This window comes from Podarcis tiliguerta, assembly GCF_965153285.1.
Source record: "Podarcis tiliguerta genome assembly, chromosome: 10".
NCBI classification, from domain to species: domain Eukaryota; kingdom Metazoa; phylum Chordata; class Lepidosauria; order Squamata; family Lacertidae; genus Podarcis; species Podarcis tiliguerta.
Window position 1 is genome coordinate 51,244,568 of NC_139543.1, and position 27,342 is coordinate 51,271,909.

Below are 27,342 nucleotides of genomic sequence, written 5' to 3' on the forward strand. Positions count from 1 at the left end.
AGTTCTGCTTCAGTGCCTGCAATACTTGGTTACATTCCTGCAATTGCTAATCTCTATACACACAACTAAAAAGAAAAAGAACAGCTAGAGCCTAATGCTAGAACCAAACCCTTCTTAACAGGGACCAGCACTATTCATTTCAGCTGGAGAGTGCAGCAGATCCAATTATCCACTCAGCTGAAATGCAAATTAATAGCTATGCATATATCCAACCTCCACTGAAATGAATGGGGCAGCCTGTATGGGGAGAAGACTACCTTGTACAAAAGCATTTGATTCCAGCATCAGTGTACTGCTTGAAACACCTAAATGTTCTTAGGATAAGTAACTAAATGGATGTAAACATTGTTGACCTTGTGACTTGGTTATGAGGAAAGTATGAGCTACAAGCTCAACCAGTTTAGCAGGAAGGAAGGCTGCTGAACTGTTCTAAGGATGGATTATCAATCAGCTGGTTAAGGGGTGTTTGACTTGAGTTAATAAAACAGTATCAGGTACCAAATTTTGTGGGTAGGGAGTAGGGAAAGGGAAATAAACACAAGTCTGGGATGGGATATTCGCAATAAAAGGGATTTCTTTTCCAGCTGTGAAGCAAAATGAAATGCATGCTTTCAGTGTGAAGATGTTTAGCTTTTCCATCTCTGGAAGTTAAAACAGAATTTTATGGCTTGGGATGTAGCAAAAAACTGTTATACATGGAAGGACTCATAGATGGAAAAGCTGTGAATATGAACATTTTAGAGCCATTTTTACCACAATGTATGAGTCACTGGCGGCACAGAAACCGTTGTGGCTTAAAAAAAAACAAAGCATAGTGGCATTTTTATCCTGGATTGTGAGTAATGCAATTGCAGATTGAGTTTCTGCAGCAGTGTGGGATTTATAACTGGAAAGCTTATGCTTTATAATGAAAGATTAGTCCAACCTGACCTTTTAGGCTTGAAAATAAACGAAATGGCATTTCTATAGCTAATTGTTTCTCATGTGGTGAACAATGAGCTCTGCCTGGGATGATGTCATTGCTTCTATGTGGACAACAGAGTAAAAAGGAGTCAAAAAATAAGACTATCCTGATGCTCAATTCTATATAAGCGTGGACATTTTGTGGGACCTCTGTCCTGTTTTGAGTTGGGCAAGATAACGAATAAATTACACAAACAGTTAATCAAAGTCCAGAACAAACAGAAATGCAATATACCAATAAAACATTAAATAAATTGAAAGAGAAACATATGGAGATCCAATCACATATCATTCTTGTATCCTCCCTATAACGTTCTTGAGATGTATTTTTGACATTCAAAAATATTTCACCAACATCTTGGTATTGTTTTCTTTGTATGTGTGTGCTTTAAGTGGTTTTACAACTTTTTTTCTACTTCAACTGTTGTTGTTTACTTATTTAATGCAGGCTACCCAGAGACCTTTCAGTTATGGGGTGGCCTACAAATGACACAAGTAAATAAATAAATGGTCAATAAATCAACTGCTCCCTCATAATAGTCTATCACCATTTCACTCATTAATTTTACTCCTCCAAACTAAACAACAACAAATAGCAAAATGTAGCTCTCTGCTATGATCACAAACATTAAGAAAGTAGGCCTCATGACCTGATCTATATTTCTCTCCCCTCAAAAACAATTTTGGGCTCATTGAGACAACCTTACCTTTAACTTCCAATTTGCATTCAACTTCTGCCTCACCCAGACTGTTGACAGCCTTGCAAGTGTATGTGCCACCATCAAAGGGGCTGGGCTTGCGGATCTCCAAGGTGCAAACTCCCTGGTTACCAAACATTCTGTACCGGGGGTCATTCATGATAACTATTTTGTTCTTCATCCATGTTATCTTGGGCTGTAGTTAAAAAACAGCAACACGGAGTAGTTCAAAACAAAGCACAAGTTACATTTCCTTTTGTGGTTTTATATCAGTTAGGTTAGGTTTTATATTAGTTAGTTGGGTTTGTGGAGTGGGACACCTATTTGGATTGTTTTTACTGTTATTTCCTAAATTCTATAGTTAGGTGTGAAGATTCTGAGGAAAGTCCAATGCAGGTTCCTTTACCTCTCAAAACCAACATCCCCAATAGACTTATTATCCGGATTATTATCCACTTTAAAGAAAACAGTGTTCATCAAGGCGATCATGTCTATAGAAAAAGAAAAAGGTGTACTTGAAGTTCCCAATATTTTGCTCACCATGCTCTCCCAATTTCCCCAAAGTAACAGGGAAATGAGACATCTGCTTAATTTCTGAGTCTCAAGCTGCCAGGAAAGCTTCAGAAGGAGTAAAAAATTGGCAACCATAAGTAGCTCAAGTATGTAGTTAGGAAAGAATTAAGTAGTATGAGAGGGCCTTCTCGGTGGCTGCTCCCAGATTGTGGAAGTCCCTTCCAGGGGATGCTAGGTTGCTCCCCTCTTTGCTTTGATTTCACTGGCAGGCAAAGGCTTTTTTGCGCAGAAAGGCCCTGGCTGTTGTGGCAGGGTCTGCTGAGACTGGGTGTTGGGCTTGTGTTTTGGTGCTTTTGAATGATTTTGAGTGGTTTTTTTAGTACCATTTTAATTGGGTTACTTATTGTTTTTCAATATTTATATTTATTGTGCATTTTTAGCTGTATCTATTTTGATCTATGCTGTGAGCAGCCTTGGGTCGTTCACTGGGGAAAAGGTGGGGTATAAATAAAATGAATCAACGAGTAAGTACTGCAGTAGCTACACAGTAGAGATGAAGAAGCAAAGTAGGTTGTTTTTGGTCTTGGGATTACTTATTCATTTTGCTAAACAGCAGGAGTGTGGAAGAGGTGGGATTTTAGGAATCCAGTCGTTACTACAGTCTTTGCCAACCTGTTGCCCTCCAGATGTTTTGGACTACAATTCCCATCAGACCCAGCCAGGTGGGCACTAAGTTGGTAAAGCCTACTTTACTATATAATCTTTCCATTGCCTGCTAAGTTCTGGTGTGCTTTGTGAACAGATTAAAGCACTGTCCCATCTGGAAATGTCTGTGTTGATGTACAGACTTGTATGTCATTCAGCATGATAGCTTACCTTAGGATTTCCTCTGACGCTGCAGTTCAAAGTTGCATTGTAACCAGACACAGCATATGTATTAACTAAAGGCTGGGTAAACATTGGTGGTTCATTGAAATTGAAGTCCTCATAGACTGGGTTTTTGTAGACTTTCCCTGTAAAACAAAAGTTCAGGAACTGCTAGACAAATAGAATTTTGTATTGTTTTAGCCATACTGTGTGGCTGATATTGTTCCTTTTAACAGGTATGTAGAATTATAAGAGCAGGCCTAGCATGTGACACACATCAACACTAAATCAAAAGAGAATTAACACAGGCTGCTTTAGAGGAATACTGGATTGTGGAGAATCATTGCCATGAAATACTGTTTACATCTTAACAACCCTGTTCGGAACCTTCACTCTGCTTACCACAATCAACTATGATATTCTATCCTTTATATGATTAGAATCCCTCTTTTTTCCATTTCTACACTGCCTCCATGTTTTCCTTCTTCCCTGTCCACAGGTGCTGAAGTTGAACTAAACAGAAAGTGTGTGGAAGAATAACCTTAGCAGCTCATTAATTACTACAGCTTTCACCATCCTGGTGCCACAACCTGAGGTTGAGCTCCAAGACTGAGTGAAAAGTATGGATTGCTAGATCAGACCAATGGTGTATCTAATCTAGCATTGTGTTCCACAGTGGCCAACCAGATAGATGCTTATGGAAAGCCCACAAGCTAATTAGGAGGCCTGGAGTATACTCTTATTATTTCCGTTGTTTGCTACGCCTGATAGTGTAGCCATTCAGAATCCTCATTTTGCTCAAAGCAGAATACCTTTCATGGAAAGAAGTGGGATGTGCCAGTTCTGCAATAAAGCAAGAGCTGGCCAAATCTCCCTTGTAAAGCGAACACGGGTTAAGTCTTCCTTATGTTCTCAAAATAGGATTGTAAGTAGTTTACGGGCTTTGGGAACAATATGGCTTTGGCATAATATGCAGTGACAGGAAGCACTCGACTTTTCTGACCATCTTCCTCTTTTCTTCAAAACTAGGTTGGTGTGTGTGTACACACACACACGCGCGCGCGCACACACACACACACACACACACACACAAATGCACTTTAGAAGTATTCTGAATATTGCATTGTTTAGACAGGCCTTTGCAATATGTTTTTCTCTTTTTAAATAACTGGGACTTATTGATGTTCTATTGATGTTTACATGGATGCTTCTGCGGATTTTATCATAACTTCGTATGCTGTATACCACCTTGATATACATTTAGGAAAGTGAGGTTTTTAAATACTTAAATAAACAAACAAACAAATACATACATCTGCCTGAATGGAATGTGATTGCTGTGAGCCAATTATGTGAACTGGCTCTCAGCACAAACTCAACAGCATTCCTGCAATGAACTGAATGAGGAAATCCACACTATGAGCACTTGGCTGTGCACTGTGCAGAACGGCAAAATCAGACCACTACATATTCAGGCCAGCTGAAATTTTGTTTCAGCATTATATTGAAGGTAAAAACAAAATTCCCATTGATTTTGGTGAGTGAGTTCTACATATTATGTGAATTTATCATCCAAGTAACTTGAGCAAACAAGTGGCTTTTCCTCTCTCAAAGACAAATAGATTATGCCTGAACTCCAAGCAATGAGTGCTCTGTGCTCTGTTGTATTCTATTTCAGTGTCATAGTTTTAGAGTTAATCTAGCTAACCATCCTTGGCAATCACAGCGCTCTCCGTTGTCCTTGTTGCATCCTCACTGAGGCCACACATATTTTCAGCAAAGATCCGGAAGAAATACTCATTCCCAATGATAAGTTCAGTAATGGTAGCGCTGGTCCGGTGGTAGTGTTCAATGACGGTGAACCATTCCTGCAAGATACAAGGCCAGGTTAAATTGCTATGAACAACTCAATCCCGTGATTATCAATTCATAAGTAAGGCCCACTGAGTTCAGTGAGACTTACTTCCAGGGAAGCATGCATAGGACTTGCTTCCATTACTAAGCAAACTGACATTTCATAAATTTGTCCCCTGGGAAGACAACCAAGAGATCAAATGTTAAGGGAACTAAGAAAGTTCATCAAAAAGCCCAAGCTCAAAATAGGTGAAACAGAAATAAAGATATCCATTTAGTTCTATAAGTAGCAGCTGCTTATGTAACAAAAACAGCAACCATATGCCATACACCATTTCATAGGTTTTCCAAAGTACCCAATTATGGCAAATGATAAGCTTTTTGAATAGCTGTACGAGTTTGATAAAACTGTACTTCATGAAACGTGAAGTAAGAAATCCTTTACTTACTTACTTATACTTTGCAGTAAAATATGAATAGAAAGTGAATTCTAGTAATTGGCACATTCCCTTTAGTAGTCCAGATGATCATTCTAGGAAAGGAATATGCTGAAATTTGAGTTTTCTGAACTTAGGGGTGGGGAACAGGGCAAAGTTCACTTTGCCTATTGATCGCTAAAGTGCACCACAGATAAGAAAGCCAGAGACTGGAGTCGGGGGTGGAGGGTGGGGTGGAATGCAAAACCCTTCCCATTGCAAAGAGTTGTGTCCACATTACCTAGTTTGCTTGCTTTTTCTTATTTACACTTATAGATTGCCCTTTAAACCCTGTGATCCCAGAGCAGTGAACACACACGATGAAACCATGGAAAAATTCATTTAAACATGGTCAAAACATTGCATTGCATAAAATCAACAAAGCAGTTCAGCAGTAAACCTCAGAATCAGCATGGCCACTCACAGACCTCTTCCAAATTATTATTTATTGTATTTGTTAGTAGGTCCCCCTGCCCCCGCTGAGAACTGACCCCAAAGATCTTAAAAGTATTACAAACATTAAAACTGTACACAAACCAAAATAAAATGAAAAGCTTAGAAGCACAGCCTGTGTGTTATATATCTATATATAGACATATTCACATGTGCAGACCTAATTCAATCTGCAGTCTGAGGTTCCTTTGTCTTGCCTGTCTTTGCTCCACCCTCTTCATACCTCTTTGGGTTCTGGGAAACAGGGGGGAGGAGCTTCTGTCTCTGATTCTGAACTGCTCCCTGCCACAGCCTTTCCTGCTCACGAAACCCTGTTACCTCTTCAGCTTCTGACAACTCCTCGCCCCAGTTTGCTCCCTCTTCTCCCTCTGACCACTCATTGTCATCCCACCACCAATGCCTGGGCCCTGAACCTTCTTACTCTGGGGGTTCCCTTGGAGGTTTCCCAGTTGGTGCCTCCCACCACTGCTTTGCATGCAGCCAGTCCATGACATCCAGGGGGGTCACCATTAAAAAGGCACATTCTTGTGTTGCCACTCTCTGCACCTCCCTCATAGGGGGCACAGAGAGAAGGTTGTCGCATGATGGCTGCAGGGTCTGGGGTGGTTTATGCCTGGGTGAATATATTATATAGTTGGCTTAGAATAGTTATCCACCTTAAAGCAGCAATGTTGTCAATGGAAGATTAAATCCTTTCAAGAATACTTTATTGAGTACAGCATGCAAAGCACACTTCAAAAGACTCTTGTTCAGCTTGGCAGAGAAGTAACAGCAATGCAAACAGTATAAAGTTCACAACAGTCACAGCAACTGGGACCAGGGCAGAAGAGGACTGGGCTTTGTTTCTATTATTTATTTAGTAAAAAATGTATTAACTGCTTTATTTTTCAAGTCAACTGAAGAGATGGGGGAAAACCATCTAAACATCACCAACAGGTCCAGAGTGCAAAATTACTTAATAGCACTGATGATTTTGAAGTTAATAGGCAGAAGATAAAAATATCCAATGGTCTTACGAAGTAAGGGATTTTCCTGGCCACAAATATCACAGATGCTGGTCAAATTTGTTGTAAAGTCGTTTGTAGCAGCAGCAGCTGAAAAGGCAGCTTGTATCTTGTATCACAAAAGCACGTAACATCCACAAGAAGTAGCAACCTTTCCAAACCACCTTGCACATAAAAGTCTCATCCTAAGATTTGCTGGGTCAAAAAGTCTACTTACCATGCTTTTTTTGTCAGCTTTTTGAATTGTGTACCCAGTTATGTTTGCATTGCCATCATCCTTGGGCGGTTGCCATTCCAAAGCAACATTCTCTCCCCAGACATCTGCAATTTTTACAATTTGTGGTGGGCCTGGACGATCTGTGGCAATAAAGTAGCACCATCAATATTTCACACTTTTCCACAGCAACAATATGCTCAATTTGCCTAAGTGTTAAACAAACCATGAGTTAACCACAAACTGATGAGCAGTGGCTAAATCTTCAGTTTGGTTTCACACTGCTCTTCACTGCTGGAAACAAGAGTTGCTCGGCCAACACAGAATTTAACCTTGCACTAGCACCCATTAGATGATGTCATGAATTATGTTGGCTGATGGTTGGGTGCACATGGTTTGGGGGAAATGGCTTCGTGGGCCAATTTGGACCTCCAGGAGGCCAAAAGTGGCCACAGGCCAGATTGTCCCCAACTCTAATTTAAAAGATGTATTTCCTGTCTCCTCATCAAATGATCCCCCAAGTGACTTACATATTATAACAATACAGAACAAAATAATTAACTTGTCTCCCTTGGTAGTGGGGTGACCAACAGAGAGCTGGGGAGACATTACATTCCTATTGCCTTTAGGGACCTACTGTGAGCCCAGACACCATAGGTTTATTCCCCTGCAGGAAGCCTGCTTCCAGGCAGAACTGGCTTGTAGTTGTGGGGATTATTGTGTGATCAGATAAAATGCAGCTTCTGACTTGCCTCTCGGAGAAGCAAAGAGAGATGCTGGGGTGGGTGACATTAACACTTATTTCCAAAGATCTGGTGTTCCTGCTGCTCTCTTTGCAGGGCTTACAGTGAGCCCAGGGAAAATAGATCCTCTCTCCAGAAAGCATGATTGAACTCAGTGGGCCTTAACTTCTGTGCAAATTTCCACAGCACTGGCTGTTATTCACTTGCAGAAACTGAGTTTCTAGTTTTACTGAGTCAAATCAAACTACAGACCGATTCATATAACTGCCAGGCTGGTCCCTCACTCCAGTGGTAACATCTGTATTCTAATGATCACATGCGTCAGGTGGATGATGCCAACACTGAGGGAAGAGGTAGCATAATATCTACCCAAATTGTGTGGTTTGGGGTTTCAAGAGGTTACTTCTGCAGCATAGGTTCTGATCAGCTGCAAATATCAACCAAACTAATTTGATAATAATATATGTCCCATTACTCCCCCGGTTGCACACTTAGGTGATGAGTATAGGGAGAAATTGAGAAACTAGAGGGATGTATCGTGCTTTGGGAGACCGGAGGCTTGTATAGGTACAAAATGTATTTAAAAACAACTCAAGGGCAAATTAATAATAATAATAATAATAATAATAATAATAATAATAATAATAATAAAAATAATAATAATATAGCTCAGTGAAGAGTGAGCATGACCAGTAGCCACTGAATGTTAAGTATCAAAGGTGTGTAAGTAATAATGGAGCATTCTGGAGAATATCATGATTAGCTTGCTAAAACCCTGAACACTCTGATTAGAAGATGAGGATAAACTGTATCATTTTATTGCAGGTTTTACTTGTATCAACTTAAATGTCAGTATCGCATTTAAAAACTTCAAATATAAGAGTTAAGATACTTCAGCAATGAATGAATGGCTGACATTCTCTAAATATTTTTTGAAGAAGAGCAGATTTCAGAAACATCAGCATGTGCATCCTCAAACCATCTAACTTTCTCAAAGGCATATTTGTGAGAAACTATTTTTCATTGTGATAATAAGGAAAACCTTCCAGACTCACACAAAAACTGGGTCAGGTGCAATCGCAGCAGGAAGATTAACAGTTACATTGCTCCCTCAAGCCACTAGATTATCCTAGTTGGCTTCTACTGTATTGACTTAAAAACAATAACAACTAGTACAATCCCTAAATTTAATTTCTAGCTTTGCTCATAAAAAGTCTGCCACGTTTCTTTCTGTGTTCCCTCTAACAAAGGAATCTGTGTGTTTCGCGTAAAGCTGGAGAGAGATCTGGGTAACTTGGATTTTATATTTGGATAGAACCTAATCCAACTGAGTTTGCAATTCATTCCCTCTTAAAACTGTGACCAAATTCAGACGTGTTTACAATATCAAACCAGCTTTTCCCCTGTCCCATTTACCCCTGCCTTCTTAAACTTCTATCCTGAAGAACAATGCTAGAGAGCTCGAAAGCATGATCATTCTTGTGACATTTTGGTTTGCTCTAATGAAAGGATTAATCCATTATGGATTTGGAGCTTTAATGGAACAACACAGTTCCCTTTGCTTTTTATTGATAAATATAAAATGTAATCATTCGGCAAAGTTAAATAGCTGGAATGTACGTCCAGTTTGACTTCCTGCACTTTCCCCTTCCATTTATCCAATATACACTCTTGATCTGAAGTAGAGGATTAAAATGATATCAGAAAGAAGTGTGTCATATTCTGAAATTTATAGAACCATAGAATTGTAGAGTTGGAAAGGAGCACAAGGCTCATCTAGTTGAGCCCCCTGTAATTTTAATGCACAGAGTAGTAAAGGATTCAACTTTATTTTTAAAACTTATGATGTATCTATCTCAATCTGTTGTCTTTTGTAGAAGGCAGTTCCAGACACTACAGAGGAACACACAAGAGATCATAGAACAGTGGGTACTAACTCCTAGCTTCTTGCAGTCATTTTAGGAATGCCCAAAACATGCCAAAGGATTGCTAGTACATCCCAATTAACAGCCTATATTCTTATCGCTTCCAAATTTTTACACGTACCAACTATTTGAATCTCTATTGTGGCTCTATCCACCAAATTGTCTACTTTGACTTTCATGTCATATTTCCCAGAGTGGATCCTTTCTGCCTTTCGGATGAAGATGATTGTGTCATTTTCACTGTTGCGGATATTAATTTGGTTCTTATCTACATGAGCTCCATTTTTCTTCCAAGAGACTTTAGGTCTTGGTCTTCCCTGTGGGGGGGAAACAAACAAACATGTCCACGGACCAAATTTTATATGACTGTAGTATTATTTTACGGTGATCTTTAAATAAGGTTAAACAGAGAACTGCATGTTTAAGTCAAGGAGCTGCTTACTGAACGATAACTGCAGGTTCATTCTGAACACATTGAGATATATTGCAGTTCTTTTGTCAAGTTATTTTCAAGGCAGAGGCTGAGGCTTCAAAATAACTCCCTGTGACTTAAATGACAGTAAGAGAAAGCTGCATTTCTGATATTTTGTTTATTTGTATGATATCTTACCTGCCCTTTAGTGTAAGGTCCCAGGGTGGGTTACACCAATATAACATGCAACAGATTAAACTGCTACAATTAAAGACAAGCAAATGGTTCAGAATGAAGCAGAACAATATATGGTTTTTGGGTTTTTTAAAAATGTGGGTCCCACAAAGCAAAATACCTTAACTGTCAAATGCCAGGGTAAATAAGTGCATCTTCAGTAAATGGTGAAAGCTGTACAATGATTCACCTCTGTGGGGAGGGATGTCTACAATTTAGGGGCTACCACAGAGAACTCTCAGGCCACCAATCTCCACATTTCTGGGAGTGACAGGGACTAGCAAGAGAGCCCCTTTTGCAGATCTTAACACCTGAGAAGGTTGAAAGGGTTGGAGATATTTGGGGCCTATGTCTTTAGGGCTTTAAACATTAATGAAAATCCTGTAACAGGCCTGGAAAAGAATTGACAATGCACATACATGTACTATTATGATAAGCACAGTATTACTATAGTTTTGGGCATTCAGCATATACTCTTTAACCTTTCTGACATTACCAGCTAGTACATCTGAACTGATGCCATAATTTCCTCTTCTGGTCCTACAAGTATTCAATGAGAGGCTGAAATACCTGTTTCTTCTAGTGACTTCTTGGTAGTCCTGAGTAGTTCTGGGACTACTGGAAACTAATATAAACTTTTTTAAAAAATAAACAACCTCCAGTGATAGGACCTGCATATTATTGAACACAGGCAGAAAATCCAGTAGCACATGCTGCTGTTTTGACAATACAGGCAGCCCCCCGTTTATACGCGTTCAATATGTATGTGACTGTGTATACATGCATCACGCCAAACCCAGAAATGTCATAAAGACATCACTGAAACGTCACTAAAAGGGCAGAGTGGGGTGTTTGAAGACTGTTTCAATGGGTTTTAATTATACGTGATATCACTGATGTGTGTAGTGCCTTGGAATGCAACCCCTGCGTAAATGGGGGGCTGCCTGTGTCATGCAGACATTCACATAAAAAATTATATTTATTTGTTTCTTACCTGGAAGGGAATAACAAGATTCACAGCTTCTCCAACCCTTCGAACATATGTTTGCTTTAAGTGTCTTGGCAGACGAATCTTCGGGGGTTCTTAATTTGAAAAAGAAGGAAGGGAAGTGCACTTGTTTAAAAACGTCTTTGATTAACTGGATCTGACCCTAGCTTCATATGCCAGTTAATACTGTAAACTGAGATTAAACTGAGATGAGCTGAAGTGCTGGATATGGAGCCTGCAAAACCAAGGCCAGTACTCTTGCTTTGTTAAAGGAAGTTGATTACTTTGGGCTATCAGCAGTGCTACAACCACAGGACTTGCTTCTTTTGTTCCATCGTGCCTTTTGGATTCTTTCTTGGTAAAAGGACAGGATAGACGTAATGGGAAACTGTGGTTTAAACAACCATTTTGGCTGTGAGTCCTGGAAGACCTGCTCCCTGCTTTGCACGCCTTTTTCTGCCAGGCCTGGGAGGGTGGGGCCCTGACTGACTCCAGCTACAAAAGTTGAGGCTGCTGAACAGACTCTTGGGGTGGGGTATTGCTTAGGATTTTTGTTGTTGTGAGGCTGTTATTGATATTATTTTGGTATCTTTATTTTTATTTTGGTTGCATACTTTTTGATGTGTTTTATTTATTGTTTATGACTATTTTTGTTATATTTTTAATTGTGTAATTCTTCACGTTGAAGACCCCCTTGAGCATGGTTTAACTAAGGAAAGGTTGTACACAAATAAAATGATGTATGCATACATGCATCTAAGTGCTGAAGCTGGACCACAAAGCAGCAAGCATGAGGGTGTGATGACCATGCAGGTCCAATACCCATTCTTGGTTCAATAAGACATGAGCTTAAGTCAAGATTGTTACATGTGAATTGGGCTTAACTGTTTTCTAAAGTTTTCTCAAAGACAATATTTGGCAATGGTAAATCAGGAGGCGGAGGGACCTAATTAACACACACTTTCAAAACAGTATGAGAACTCAAACGCAACCATCATTCGAAATTCACACTTCTCCAGATTTTGTGATGCAGTTCTCCAACCAATGTTTACAAAAATGCACATATTAGGGGGAAATGTGCATACAATGCATATATTAGTGAAAATAACATACAAAATAGCATTATATTAAAGGAAATGGCCTGCAAAAATATGTACATTAGTCAAAACTGCATACAAAATTTCTCCTAATTCACAGGGAGTATTCAAAATATTCAAATTTTCATTAGGACTTAAAAAAAACACACGGATTGCTGCAGAAATGTGGAGAACTGAATTTCAGATTGTAAGAATGAGAAACTGAGGGAACCAACATGGACAGATCCCTCCACCCCTAGACATAAGTAAACAGCCCATCTCACCTATCACTTCCTTGACTAAAATTGGCTGTGGATGCATCCGAGGCTCACTGGGACCAGCAGCATTCACAGCTTTTACTCGAACAAAGATTTTTGATCCAGTTGGCAGGCCAGTGATGGTGAATTTTGTTTTGTCTGTGAGTTCTGGATTGGCCACAATCCATTCTTCCGCTGAAGTAGGATAAAAAGCAAAAGGAAGGAAATGACAGAAATTGATAATTATATATATGAAATGTGCTTATGAATCACTAATTCATTTTTTAAAAAAAGTAAGTGTAGCAAACTCAATATATTTCACTTCCTGGAAGAATTTGGAGCCAAACCACCAGTTTCTAATTTGAGAAAGCATATGAAGACTGTAAGAAATAAATGTTATTTAACACTTTCCTCCATTTTAAAAATTGACTAATACATTTATAATTAAAATTATAACCCTGAAGGCCAGGCAATCAATATATTATTGTACTGCCTCCTTAAAGGAATGTTAACATGCAAGCAACATGATAATTATTAGTTGCAGTAACAGAATTTCACATGGAAGTTGATATCCAGAACACAGTTTCAGTCTAAATAATTTCCTCTCTCTTTTAAATAAAGTTTTCTAGTTTTATTGTTGCAAAAATAATTAATGTGCAGGTATTATGCAGACACAGAATCATTATCCACACATGCAGCCATACTGCTTCTATGTACCATGAATGCTTCTTTGTCCAACTCATATTGCCCTCAGTCATGTTTACACATACATCTCTGCTGTCCACTAAGTGATCCATGTTTTTCTATTGCTGCCACAACATTTCCCTTTAAACAATATTAAGAGTTCTGAAATGCTCTGAAAAACTCCAGGTAAACTGTAATCCTGGGATGGTGAAGCAATCCCACACAGACCATAAATATGCATTCGCATGTATGTATGAAACTTGATTCAGAACTATGTGGTTGCTCCTGTGTGCACATGGAATACCCAGCAGGCAAATGTCAGCCACCCAAATCTCTGAAATAAAAAAATCCCAAGCTACTGAAAGCACACATTGCAAATTCAAAAGACAGCATGTTAGCAAAAACAATTTATTCACTGATGTTGCATAAGCTAGTCATTTACACAGCAGAGCACACACTTGAATTTTAGCTTAATTCTTTTGGGCACAGAGTATGAAGGATAAGAACATAAGACGAGCCTGCTGGATCAAACCAATGGCCCATCTAGTCCAGCATCCTGTTCTCACAGTGGCAACCAGGTGCCTGGGGGAAACCTGAAAGCAGGATTCAAATACAATAGCACACTCCCTCCTTGTGGTTTCCAGAAAGTGATATTCAGAAGCATTGCTGCCACCAGTCCTGCCCCGCCCCATGATTCCATATCACTAGCATTGAAGGAATATCACTAGCTTCTATAATCCATACAGTTCATTTAGTACCAGTAGTATACAATATTTGCTATTAACTTCCACTGCCAACTTCCACAACCCAGATGTATAAGTGGTATGACAATAACATGAAGTTATTTTTCTCTTGCTGGTCATATAAACATGACTTGGCCTTTTTCTCTTTAAGTACGCTACAGTTACATATGAAATATCATTAGTGGAATGACACCAGGATCAGAGGTGGGTAGGCTTGCCATGTTTATTTGCAAACAGTGAGTGAACTGCAGAGTGAGTTGTCTCAGGAGTAGTAACTTTCAAGAACACTCTGATGATTAAATTATATATACAGTGGTGCCTCGCAAGACGAAATTAATTCGTTCTGCGAGTTTTTTCGTCTTGTGAATTTTTTCGTCTTGCGAAGCACCACTGTGCATTGACGGTTTCCCATAGGAATGCTTTGACGGTTTTAAAAAAAAGGCGCAAGACATTTTCGTCTTGCGAAGCAAGCCCATAGTGAAATTCGTCTTGCGAAGCAACTCAGAAAACGAAAAACTCTTTTCTCTTACAAGTTTTTTGTCTTGTGAGGCATTCGTCTTGCAAGGTACCACTGTAACTGAGTACTAGCAGGCTATGCCCACAAAAGGTACCAGTAAATGAATGGGACTCTTACCAGCACACAACTTTGGAAGATCACAGTCACATTGCATAGAAAACAACTAGACCACCAGGCAACTTTCAACAGTGGTTAGAGATAAATCACCTACTTCTAAGTTATAATGGGATTTATCTGCAGCCAACGTCATGAAGATGGGGCCATCAACCTAATCCCAGCCTAAATACCGTATGTATTTATGAATACATATGAAACCAGATTCAGAACTCTATGAATTATTCAATGCACACATGAAGCTCCAACCAAGCACATGCGTCCCCATTCAGTTCCATGTCAAGGACTAGACTAGGCAAACAAATAGGGATATAGATTTAGGTAGGTAGCCATGTTGCTCTGATGCAGTCAAAATAAATTTAAAAATTGTCCAGCAGCACCTTAGAGACCAACTAAATTTGTTCTGGGTATAAGCTTTCATTTGCATGCACGATTCTTCTGTTTCAGTGTATCAGAAGAAGTGTGCATGCACACAAAAGCTTATACCCAGAACAAACATAGTTGGTCTCTAAGGTGCTACTGGACAATTTTGGAATTTTTTTATTTAAATAGGGATATATGCATGGAACAGTCCCTGAAATTGCAATGAATGGGGAAAGACTTTGTATGTGACAGCACCATGTATGTATTAGAGCTCTACACATCTGGACTGGGACTGTGGCCTTTATATATATAACAGCTTAACTTATACTCAGAACTTTAGAGAGAAAGAAGTTAGCTATTATTTTTCTCTAACCAATACAGAATTCACAAATAGCTTCACACACCAGTAACTGTCTTTTACAGTCAGTTATTGAGTAGGCTTTCATACAGAAAGAACAATGCATCATTCACATTTTGCAGAAGAAACTAATCACATTATATATATATATATTTTAAAAAACTGGTTCTTCAGTATTATGTGAGTGGAGACAGTATGCGTTTCAGTAGGTGGATCAATGGATTTGGGCATATACTACCTGGGTTGATTTCCTGCTTCAGCCATAAGCAAGCCACTCTTTCCTAGCTTTAGTTTCCCATTTGCAAAATAATAATAATGATCTATTGCACAGGGCTATTATGAGGATAAGCAAAACAACCGAGTCACATACAGTATAGTCTGTGCTTTTTTGTGATAGTACCATGTACCATCACCTCTCCCCCCCGCCACCCATGATGGCCATTTTGTGAGGGTACTTACAGCACTTTTATCAAGATAGAAGTTCTGGCACCTTTTGTTTAATCAAAAGAGCACTCTGTATAGTATAATAATTGAGATTCCACGAACTTTTCCCCCAAGTCACTGCAGTATTTTTGAAGGAGTGTGTAGCAGATAGTGTTCCCTCAAAAACGTCACTATTATACTGTTGGGGGAGGGGAATCAATTTCAGTAAGAATGTTTAAATATCTTTGTTGCATACTTTACCTTCCAGGTCATAAGTTGCCTCCAGAAATTCACCTTCATACAGTTCTGCCGATATACCTTATGAGAGTCCACCATTAAAGTTAATTCAGAGACACCCACTTTCACACAGGCAAGATATGAGTCAGTTGTTAGTAATCCCTGTTAGTAACTATACAGAGATATGTACTGCGCCTTGAAGAGGAGCTTTGGGATGATCAAGGAATTGGCTAGATAATGAAATAGAGCTTGTTTCTTCTACACATGGCAAACCATTGTTTGCCTATTTCCCCCCTGGCCCCTTTGCTTCCAGCAGACTGAGGCTCCAACCACAGATCAAGGGAAACAGCACAATCGGGGGGGAAAGGGGGGAGGATGATGCCGTTGAAAACTCACAGGGTTTTGGTGTCTTCTCTTCAGTCTTGATCAAGCCCCCGTCTGTCTCCTCACTATTATTTTGCTCTGTACCACCACCACTGTCTCCCTTGCCCTCTGTAGTGGCCTCCTGAGGACCTAAATAATTTGGAAAGCACATTTGGTACTTTACAGTCATAGGCAGAAGAGCCTTTGAGACTGGTATATCTGAGCATCTAGAGAGAAAGATGAGGTTTGAAAAAAGAGGAGATAGGCAGGAGAAATCCATTGAGTAAAAGAGAAGATTTAGCAGGAAGAGAAGATTAAAGTATAGGCCAGAATAAGAAAGAGAAAGCTAAAAAGAAATAGAGCAGTGGTGTGCAGAGGTATATGCTGGTATAAGGTGATCTGGAAGTCTGCTGGCATGATTTATAGTTGCAGTTGACTGAACTCAGTCTCTCTAAGTATCGCCTGTCAAAGAGTTTTCATTCACAGTTGTTATTTTGCTTTTCTGGCTCCAAACCCCATTGTGCATAGCATGTAGGGTTCACTGGATAACATTCAATGATTAAAATCTATTTAAGGATTGGTGTGCCTTGCAAGGTGGGCCTAATGACAAACGTTTTGCAGGTTTTATAACCTGTCTTGATACTGGACAATAAAACAGGCAGGAGGCAGAAAACTGGACCTGGAGAGTAATTGTGTTGTAGGGTCTGCTGATGACAGCACTGCTGCAGTGATCTCAACAGGTTTTATTCTTGTGTTGCTGGTGTTTCCATTAAGACCCTGATCCTGAGTTTCATGTGAATACATGTGTTCGCATTCAGGACAAGACCTGGGGGAAATAAAGGTGTTGGAAGACAAGCTTTACTTGGGGTTGCTCACCTTGAGGTTGACAAGGCACCTAACGTTGTTTCAGGGCTTGCTGATTTGAGACAACAGACTTGTTGGATCAAATTTAGGTTATTGTGTGCCACCATATTCAGCTGGTTATGTTTTTGTTATGTTGATTCCGGAGAAAAGGAAATACAAAACAGGTAAGGGTATCTCTCTTTTTTTGCAAAATTTTATTTTAGCCAATGAAAACTTCAGTGTCATTTGCAAACTTACAGAAATATGTCCCTTACCCATTGTGCATTTACAATGACTGTTATTCTGAGAGAATAAAAGAGTTGGGAGCCTCTAATCATCTAGGTGCTTATTCCTTTATTTTCAGTTCCCAGTGCCTTCGTATTCAATTCTTGATAGCATAGATGAATGACTGAATGAGTTATAATAATTTATTATTACGGTTGGAGACCAGCTTCTGTACTGAATGAGTTAAGAGGAGCATAATATCTGATCCTGTCACTAAGTCCATGAGCAATGTTTGATCCTTTAAACTTATATGTGTATGTGTAATGTAATATTGGTTCCACTGAAAGCTGAGAATCCCCTTTATTAACTTTAAAGAAGCCACAACGTTTCTCACTTTTCCAAGGTCACTCTGCACTATTATCATAGAAATTGTCTGTGCATTAAAGCAGCCCTAATAAAATTCCATTCAAGGGCAATAGACAAGAGAGAGAGAGTAAAAGAGAGAAGGAAAAGAGAATAATTGATAGAATAAGTAAGAAGAAGAGAAGGACAGAACTGAAAAAAGTGACAGCTGAAAGATTGACAGTCAAAGAAAGTATACCTGGAGATCCAGGTGAAATATTAAACGTTGTAGAAAAATTAGTTGAAGGAAAGGTACTGGAAAAAAGATGAAGAACAGAGATATTCAGGTACTGAAGAAAAAATGAAAGGAAACAAGGCAGAGCAAGAGATATAGAAGTAAACACCAAGTATTTTTTGTATTTTCCAAAACGTTTTGTTCCAAAGTGTTACAATATACACATGAGTGGCATTAACTATATATATATACATACACACACATAAATATATAGGTGTATATCTAGAAATGCAAAGCATAAGTAGAATACACATCATGCACACAGTATTGTCTGTAAAATACATCACTACTGTATTTTATGTGAGGTGGGTAACACCAAAATGGCAGACGTGGCTGTCATTTTGAGGGATCTTCTTAATGCTTTTAAGCCTATCTGAAAGAAAAAAGTAAAAGTTTTGCTCTGTTCAACAGGTACACAAGGAATTTTGTTCTGCTGGACCCTGAAGTGTCCCTTGAAAGACATTTCTACCTATGATGGCTAGATTTATGATTTACTATGCATATCACATCCTCCTTAGTTACAGAGAATTTGGGACTGTTGGCTAATTCATATATTCTTGATTCTTTACTCCAGTTTTTTTGGACTAAAACTCCCATCAACTCCAGTCAGCATGGAGCTGAGCTGAATATGTGGCAAATCCACTTTCCCAGGGAGATGAAGTATGGTATGAAACTTCCATAGGTGTCACAGAAAGCTAACTTATTCTTGTATTTTCCCCAATGCAGTTCAGACACATTGCTCTTTATCAAGGATATTACAAAGAGACTGGGCTCTAATGCACTGTGTAAACTTCAATAATAAATCAGTTTTCTACATCACCTGTGGTTGCTTTTTCCTGGGGGTTCCCTACCCCAACCTGTAAATTATGCTGCAGCTTTCTTGTTTCTGGAAGGCTCTACCAGACATATTAAAATTTTCTTTAATTTGTCCATTTAAAAAGAAAAGAAAATCTATTTATTTTCCAGTTTTCTTAAATTTCCCACATTGAAGATATTTGGCAATGTGGGAAGGGGTTTAAGTCCCAGTTGGTTTAAACACTCTGCATAGCTATTCATCTGTAAATGAGATTCTTAAAATAATAATAATAATTAATAATAATAATAATAATAAGTCTAAACTTCCGCTATAGGGTCAAATAACACATGATGTTAATCACACGGTTTGTCCTTGTGTGAAGGATTTTTTAAAGTGTAGGGACCTAAATCCAGATTAGGACCCTGATATGGGAGGGGGAATAGAAAAGCTTTAGCCATTTGACCCACATGGCACTCCTATCAGGAATGGGTTCCTCACAGGGAGCAGGGGTAATCAAAATCAGGACTGCATCAGGGAGTAAAAAGTCCCACACCAGGGTCCAAATCCAGACCGGAGGCAGGAAAGAGAGTACTTGCTATACATGAAAGGAAGAAAAATCCTGCACTCAAGGGCAAATCATGTGATTAATGCCATGTGTCGTTTGGCTCATAGTCGAAGAGTAAAATCTATTAAAACATCTTAATACTCTTTAAGGGCTTTGTTCATCAGGGAAATAGTGGCAAGCTTCTGCCAAGGCAAATGATAGCTAGCCATAGCTTACGGCGTGAAGCCACTCACTTGAACCTTTAATCTCAGAGGCGTGAAGGCTGCCTGTTCTTTGCTATTTCTGTTAGGGTGAGTGATGGAGGGCAAAGCAGAAACTGGAGACCGTCCGCTTTCCTTCCAACTGTTGTCTGCCACTTCTCTGCCCGCCACACAGTGCTCCACTCACTTCCTCTAGAAACAGATACTTCCCAAGCCTGGTCTTCCTGTACTGTAAAAGTTGTATAGACTGCCTATACCAATAACACAGCTACAGTTAAATTTAGGGCAGGAATATCCTCCTATTCTTGAACATTTCCTAGAATAGCTATTATCCAGGCACTGCAAACTGGGGGTGGGGGAATGCTTTCCCACATGAACTGTGTAAGTTCTGGACTTCACATAGTGTCCCATTTCCTTACCTGTTCTAGGTCACATCCACATCCACTGTTCTTCACTTCAGATCAGTTGCCTTTTTAACTTATATCAAGGCTCTAGAGAGTGACACACTATGTACACAGGAACAACTGCAGTTTGAGAGATCTGACTGACACTGAAAATCTTCATCATATAATAGGGCTGGCTTCAACATGATAAATGCCCCAATTCGCATGCAGCCAGATATGGGTTGAAATAATTAACCCTTATTCAAGTGTGGCAAAGCAGGTGTGATGGCTCAATCACCAGCTCAGCTTGCCTATCAGCACACAAAATCAAAGTTTAGGGAAATATTCTGACACACCAAAATTTAGAAGGGCCAATCTAAGAGTTGCATTGACCTGACCAAGTAAGAAATGACAATGGGAATAAGACTCAGGGAGGGGCAGTCATATCTTGCTTTTCCTTTGTCCTTCATTTTGTTTCTAAAGTAGCACCTAGCATTGCTGCTGTAAGTGGACATGGCATTTCTATATCAGTGTAATACATATTTTACAAGGTTTCAGAATTTTGAGCCGCTGGTCTGGAATGCTAGTTAAAAAGGCAAGACCAATATTATTTTTAGCAAAAGTTGGACCAACCATTTAGAAGCCGGATAGGATAGAACCACATACTTGACTTGGAGAATCCCCACTTACAATATAGTTGCCTCGATGTGAGTGAAAGCAGCTCTCTATTATAAAAAATAAGACATCTCTCACCTAACTGAAGAAAAATTCAGTTGTCACTTACTTCCTTCAAAGCAATACTCTATAATATAGCCATCTAAACCTGCAGCTCCAATTTGGTCTGGTGGCCGCCATTTCATGGTTACTGTAGTATCTGTTACGGAATCAACTGCCAGGCAGGTGGGTGGACTCGTGACAGCTGGAAGCAATAAAAGAGAGTGTCTGAGTTTGCAATACAACCTTTGCTGCATGTTTAACATTTTGTTTTGATCTCTTCCTCTTTTATCCTGTTCCCACACTTTTCATTTTATTTGCACACTTTCTTCCCCTTGGGATTGTGTGCAGTTTTGTGGATCACATTAATTAAAAGTTGTTGCAACATTTAAAAGAAAATGGAGGAACTGACTTTGACATATCTTTGATATTATGATAGTCTGATTATTTGACAACATGTACATTGTATATTATCTACCCACCCAAAGGCACAAAAGGCTTTGAGGGCTCGCTTGGTTTTGAAGTGCCTATGGCATTGACAGCAAACACCCGGACTTCATAGGCAACTCCTTCAATCATCTTTTTGGGCTCAAAAGTTGTTTCTTTAATAAGGTCAAAGTTCAGCCTCATCCACCTAGAACTTTGCTTCTTTTTCCTCTCAATGTAGTAACCTAAACAAATATAAGCAGAATTACAATTACTATTTTTACATGATTACATAAAAGAAAAATACAGACTCTTACAAATGTATACATTCTATTATTTCATTAGTTAAAGAGATGGAACTATCAGGAAGAATATTATTGTTATTTTTTCATTCCAAAAATTTATAAAGAAGGCTCATCTTTCTATAAATGTACCTTCTTGGGGGTGTATGGTGTGTGTATATAGTTAATTTAGTTAATAATGCAACATCTCTTTTTTTGTTGTTTAACTATCATCCTTTGAGTTTTATTATTTTTCCAAATCTGGCCAATAGATAGTCTTGCGCAGATCAAAAAGCTTGTAACAAGGTGTATATTGGTTGTTCTTGCTTTTGCTCATATTGGAAAGTAGTCTTGGGGTTCCTTGTTATGTTATATACTGTAATTTCCTGTATGGTATCCATTACTACCTTCCAGAATTGCTTTATTTTTGCTCAAAATGCATGTATAAAGTACAAAAATACATGTATAAAATCTGCTTTTTATGCATCCAGAAATTCATATTAATTTCATAAATTTTGCTTAGTTTGGAGGGAGATAGGTGCCACTTGTAAGCAAGTTTGAAAAAAAAGTTATTTGTGGTTTACACTTATTAATAAACATGGTATCATTTTAAGCAGCCAGGTCCAATCATCTTGATCTATAAGGACGTTAGCTGATTAATAATAGCTGATTAATATAAGCATAAATGTAATATCATTGGCTAATGGCCCAGAACTTCTAAAATGAACAAAAGTGAACATCACAGAAAGTATTTGTTTGACCTGGACAGCACAGTGGTATCTGAATAAGTCCCCACCCCACATTTCCTAGAGAAAGCAAAAACCACCAGTTAAAATGTTTCTGCTCATCCATGGAATGCCATGTAGATGAAACACCAGTTTGATTTCTTGTGCAAACTGTCCACAAAGCATATTACATGGCCTAAAGCTATCTATATTTACACTATTCAAACATCTCAAGGCTGCTTTATACATGTTTCCTAGAAACAGGTAATAACTGTTTTTGAATCAAGTGTGGGAAGTACTAAATAATACAAGAAACATATGACTGTTGCTGAAAGTTGCCTCTCCATATCAATTCCTCCTCTCAAATCTTGGTGACAATATGTAGTATATCCTCAGGCTCACTACTCACACCTGCTCTTGAGCACTACCCCTTAATCTCCCCACCTCCCAAAGTTTTTCAATCATTGCCAGGCACCTGGGACTCAGAACCACATTTTAATTTCCCAGAATGCCACAGAGCATTGCAACATTGGGGGCATTGTGAGAAAATTAAATGATGGCTCCCAGTCACCTATTGCCAGTTGGATCACTGCTGGCAAAGGCTTGCTGTGAAGTTAGCAAAGTCCCTTGGGCTGTGGTTCCAAAGCACCCAGCAACCAGATAGCTGTCAGGTATTTGGAAAGCGCTACGCAAGAGACTTTGTCATGGGGGCAGGACAACCCACCTGTCATAAGATTGACAGGTGCTTTGTCCTGCCCACTGTCAAAGGTGGCTCAGGGGGGTGGAGACAAATATTGATCTGGCCTACCAGACCGAAAAGGTTTCCCTGAATGTGTGATGCAATGTTTATAATACTCCAAGTTTCTCTTCCTTCAAAAGTGATAGTCAATAAAGTGAAACTAGGGTGGGAAAGTTGGAGGCAATTACTGTTATGTCACATGTTCTGTTTTTCTACATGTTTCCAGACACACAGAGAGAAGGCTGTGCAAGTTTTTTGCCTGTATGTGAAGTCACATACACAAGATGAAAATCGCCTTTGTTGGTTCTCAGAAAATTCTATTTTAAGAGACAGCAGCTAGATGCCCACCATGTGGGCACCAACTCAGAAGTTCCCATTAAATTTGACAATAAAAAGCTAGGAAATATCAAAATAGCTGTGTAGATGCTAGATCTACTTACCTAAGATAGGCGACCCACCATCATATGCTGGAGGTTCCCAGTTCATAATGCACCAATCTTCTCCTACATCAACCACATTGGGTGCCGCAGGAGGGTCAGGAATATCTGTTGCAAGCAAAAAGATTTTTATTTCCTTGGATAGCCTCCCCTACTAAACATGCTGATACTGCTGTACAGTGAACTGTTTATTGTTTATCACTAAAACTGGAGCAAAACTGGAGCAAAAAGTAGACCTTTAATAAACAAACTGCAAAAAAAAAAAAAAAAAAATCTAGACAAGACCGAGGTGTAAATCAGCACTCACCTACAAAGAAGTTCATTGGCAGTCTTTGAAACAATAATTAGTCCAGTTTGTACATCAAATTAAACCATGCTGCACAAACACCCCCTCAGTGTTGTTCTTCCATTCATGCTGCTGCACCACAGACAAAACAAGTCTTTGAAGTGATAATTCTGTCAGGGCAAGCATTTCAGCTTACCAGGCAAAATTATCCCCCCCTCTTCCCCCCGCATGTTGTTCCAGGGGTTCTCCCAACCTTCCCAGAGTCAATTTTGAGGAGGAGACATGCAGGGGGAGGAGAGTGGGAAAAGCCCAAGCCCAATTCCTCAATCAGAAGTCCTCGTTCAGAGCTTATTAGTTGAATCCTACCTGGAGTCTGGCTTGTCATATCATCCAAACCTTCACAGAACAGAAGCAGTAAGTGAAGAACAAACCTTAGTTACCTACTCATGGTTTGTTTGAAGAGAAAAAACCATGAGGTAAGATTTGGGTGACATATCAAGACATAGTCTGGGTTGTTTTGTCAGTGACACAGTAGGAAAGGAGCACTGCAGGAACTTTTGAGCAATGTGTACAAGCACATTGAAACTATGCTTTAATGTGACAAGCAAACCAGGCCATTATCTCTTACCTCAGCTCATTTAAAATTTAGTTTTGTATACCACTCAAACACTTTTTCTGAACATTGAACAGCATAGTTTAAAAGCTATTACTTTTTCAAGAAAACAAGCAAAAATCAAATACAATCATATTAAAAAATAAAAAAGCAGAGGGGGGGGGAAACCCATAATATCAGTGAGGCTAAAAACTATTGAGTTGTATTCCATTTTTACTCAAGAGTAAATCTATTAATGGACAGGATTAACTTAGATTCATTAATTTCAATGGGTTTGCTCTGAGTAAAAGTTACTTGGCTACAGCCCTATGAAGTACTTTGTATATTGAAAAGACCCATAGAAATAATAAATAACAACGCAGAACTAAGTATTGAACTGGAAAGACTTACCAACCACTTTGATGTTGATGTGGGCTGTGTCTTCTCCTGCCTCATTCTTTAGCATTATTCTGTAGACACCTGAGTCATCTCTCTCAGCTGAATCAATCACCAAACAACTGCTGTCTGGGTAATTATCTGCCCGTATTCTGGCTGCAGGATCCATGAGCCACTATCAATTATGCAGGGGAGGGGAGGAGGAGAGAGAGTTTACACCATGGGATTGAAAACCACCAGGAGATTGGCAAATAGGAATCAAAGCATGATATTGAAATAGAAATCTGCAAAGCTAGCCACAAGATATATACAAAAATCTAACAGTAATTTGAATAAGAGATGACAAAGAGCCCAACAGACAGGGCTGGCCAAGAACATTTTGGCACCTGAGGCAAACTACAAAATGGTGCCTCCCCACCACCATGAAGTGAGTGAAGATCTACATGGGGACATGGGTGGGAGGAGAACAGCAGTGCCTCCTGTTTGCCAAGAGGCCACTGCAGATGTGGCGGGGGGGGGGGCTGCCAAGGAGGTGGCAGATCCGACCTCCAAGGAGCACACCACAGCTGTCACTGCTACCGCAGCAGCAGCAGTGGGCAATGCATTCATTGGAGGCTAGATCTGTTGCCCCTGTGGATCCTTCCACCTGTGGCTGTTGCCTCACCTTGCCTCATGGATGGGCCAGTCCTGCCAACAGGAGTAAACACATGTTTAATATGGAGTATGTCAATGGGTCATACACTCTACAGTACAGTCATAACTCATGTTACATTTGCTTCATGCTACGTTTTTTCAGGTTACGTCCCACAGTGACCTGGAAGTACCGGAAAGGGTTACTTCCGGGTTTTGCTGCTTGCGCATGTGCAGAAGCGCCAAATCACGCCGCACACCTGCACAGGTATGGCGCTTCAGGTTGCGTTCTTTTCATGTTGTGAACGGGCCTCTGGAACGGATCACGTTCACAACCAGAGGTACCACTGTAATGTCCAAACTGGTATCACAACTTCTTTTGGTACTACCACTAGAAGCAGGATTGCAGACCATAGTCCCTTACAAAAGCATGTAGGAGGTGCTGGGGTGGAGTGCAACTGAGAATGAAACAGCCACCACCTAGCAAGCTATAATCTGTGCAGTCAAATGAGCATCTACACAGGATGTTTTTAGAACATTTTTAACTCTCCACCCAACTCTCTTGCCACACTTCCTCCCAATACACCACCCTTTCTTTGACACACACCCTCTCTCTGCCTTCTGTACAAATCTGCCTAGTTATTAAGTAGTTAGGCTGAGATGCAATGGGCAGGACTGAACTGCAGCTCAGCAGTAGACCACATGACTTGAATGCAGAAGTTCCTGAGTTCAATCCCTAGCATCTCCAATTGAATGAATCTCAGGTAACAGTGTGAAACAGAGCACCTTTGGGCAGCAACTGCTGTCAAAGTAAAAAATACTGGGCTGAATGGATAAGCAGTCCAACCATGCAAAAGGCAGCTTCCTGTGTTGCTATCACAAGCAGCATCACACAGAACATAACACTGGTTGACACACATTTGTGTAACTGCAGTAGGGACAAGACAGACCCCTCCAGCATAAGATATGAGGGACATAAATCCCTCCATCTTCGAAACCTATTGTGAGCTGAGTTACCCAGCACATCACTAGGAGGAATGATGAGATGGTAGGATGACTATTGATTAAACGGTACTCACACTTCTGCTTGAATCCATTGCTTATTTCCTTACCCTCTTCTCCACCCTGCACTATTTCATACAAAATGATAACTGGCTTTTACATTTTATTGTGAAGATAACTGCAGCAATAATGGAGCTTTTCATAGGTTAGGCATCCTCCTGTTTTAAGGACAGGATGTTTAGTCAAGGATGGCTCATTCTTCTGCTTCGGAAGGTTCTGCCCATGCATCTTCTGCTTTTTATCAAAAAGGTCCCAGATTCAGTTCCCAACATCTGACAGTAGGGTTGGGAATGTCTCCTGTCTAGCAAGCTACTGCCAGTCAGTCTTGACATTACAGAGAAAGAGAGACCAATGATCTGATTCAGTATAATGTGCTTCCTGTGTGCTATAGGCTAGGAGCAATAATTAATCACCCAAAATTTAGCTCAAAGTTATGCCACTGTTGATCCAAGTTACTCTGCTACCCATATTTTATTATAAAACACAACAAAACTGATAATTTTTAAAGACTTGACATCAGATTGCAGATATATGTCTATTTTTTAGCTGTACCTTGTCCCCTCTGCTCCACATAATCTTCGGAGCAGGCTCTCCAGAGACAGGAATTTCAAGACGTAACTTGGTTCCTGCTACAACTGTCACTGTATTGCCATCACCAAGCCCGTCAAGGTGGATTTTAGGAGGATCTGCAAAATTGAGACACTGAGGAATTTGCACAATGAGAAGAACATTTCATTATGCACAAAGCCTAAGAGTACAGAAAGCAGTAGATGAAAACTTTCTAAACTTGTCCATTTCTTTTATGTCTGAATTCTTGAATTGACAAATCATCCCGTCCTATATGCTGTCCCAAAAATTGTTAGCTAGCCATCCATACAACAATTGGCTCCCTCATCTGGTGCATTCAGAAATGTTACACATTTCTG

General features: G+C 39.6%; 1 protein-coding gene across 42 annotated transcripts in view; it reads right to left on the minus strand.

Moving 5' to 3' along the window:
- MYBPC1 (myosin binding protein C1) overlaps nucleotides 1-27,342 on the minus strand; it is a 108,407-nt gene that overhangs the window by 6,109 nt on the left and 74,956 nt on the right. For 23 of the 42 annotated variants that reach the window (XM_083401358.1, XM_083401373.1, XM_083401359.1 and 20 more), the window contains 13 exons: nucleotides 26,969-27,102; nucleotides 24,740-24,899; nucleotides 23,454-23,558; nucleotides 21,325-21,513; nucleotides 20,913-21,047; nucleotides 16,513-16,629; nucleotides 12,705-12,872; nucleotides 11,351-11,439; nucleotides 9,832-10,027; nucleotides 7,046-7,185; nucleotides 4,750-4,909; nucleotides 3,051-3,187; nucleotides 1,671-1,857 (listed from right to left, as the gene is read on the minus strand). In XM_083401358.1, the coding sequence (XP_083257484.1) occupies nucleotides 1,671-1,857; nucleotides 3,051-3,187; nucleotides 4,750-4,909; nucleotides 7,046-7,185; nucleotides 9,832-10,027; nucleotides 11,351-11,439; nucleotides 12,705-12,872; nucleotides 16,513-16,629; nucleotides 20,913-21,047; nucleotides 21,325-21,513; nucleotides 23,454-23,558; nucleotides 24,740-24,899; nucleotides 26,969-27,102 (1,917 nt within the window). The remainder of the gene's footprint in view (nucleotides 1-1,670; nucleotides 1,858-3,050; nucleotides 3,188-4,749; nucleotides 4,910-7,045; nucleotides 7,186-9,831; nucleotides 10,028-11,350; nucleotides 11,440-12,704; nucleotides 12,873-16,512; nucleotides 16,630-20,912; nucleotides 21,048-21,324; nucleotides 21,514-23,453; nucleotides 23,559-24,739; nucleotides 24,900-26,968; nucleotides 27,103-27,342) is intronic. The other 19 variants (XM_083401377.1, XM_083401382.1, XM_083401378.1 and 16 more) reach the window with 1 other exon arrangement.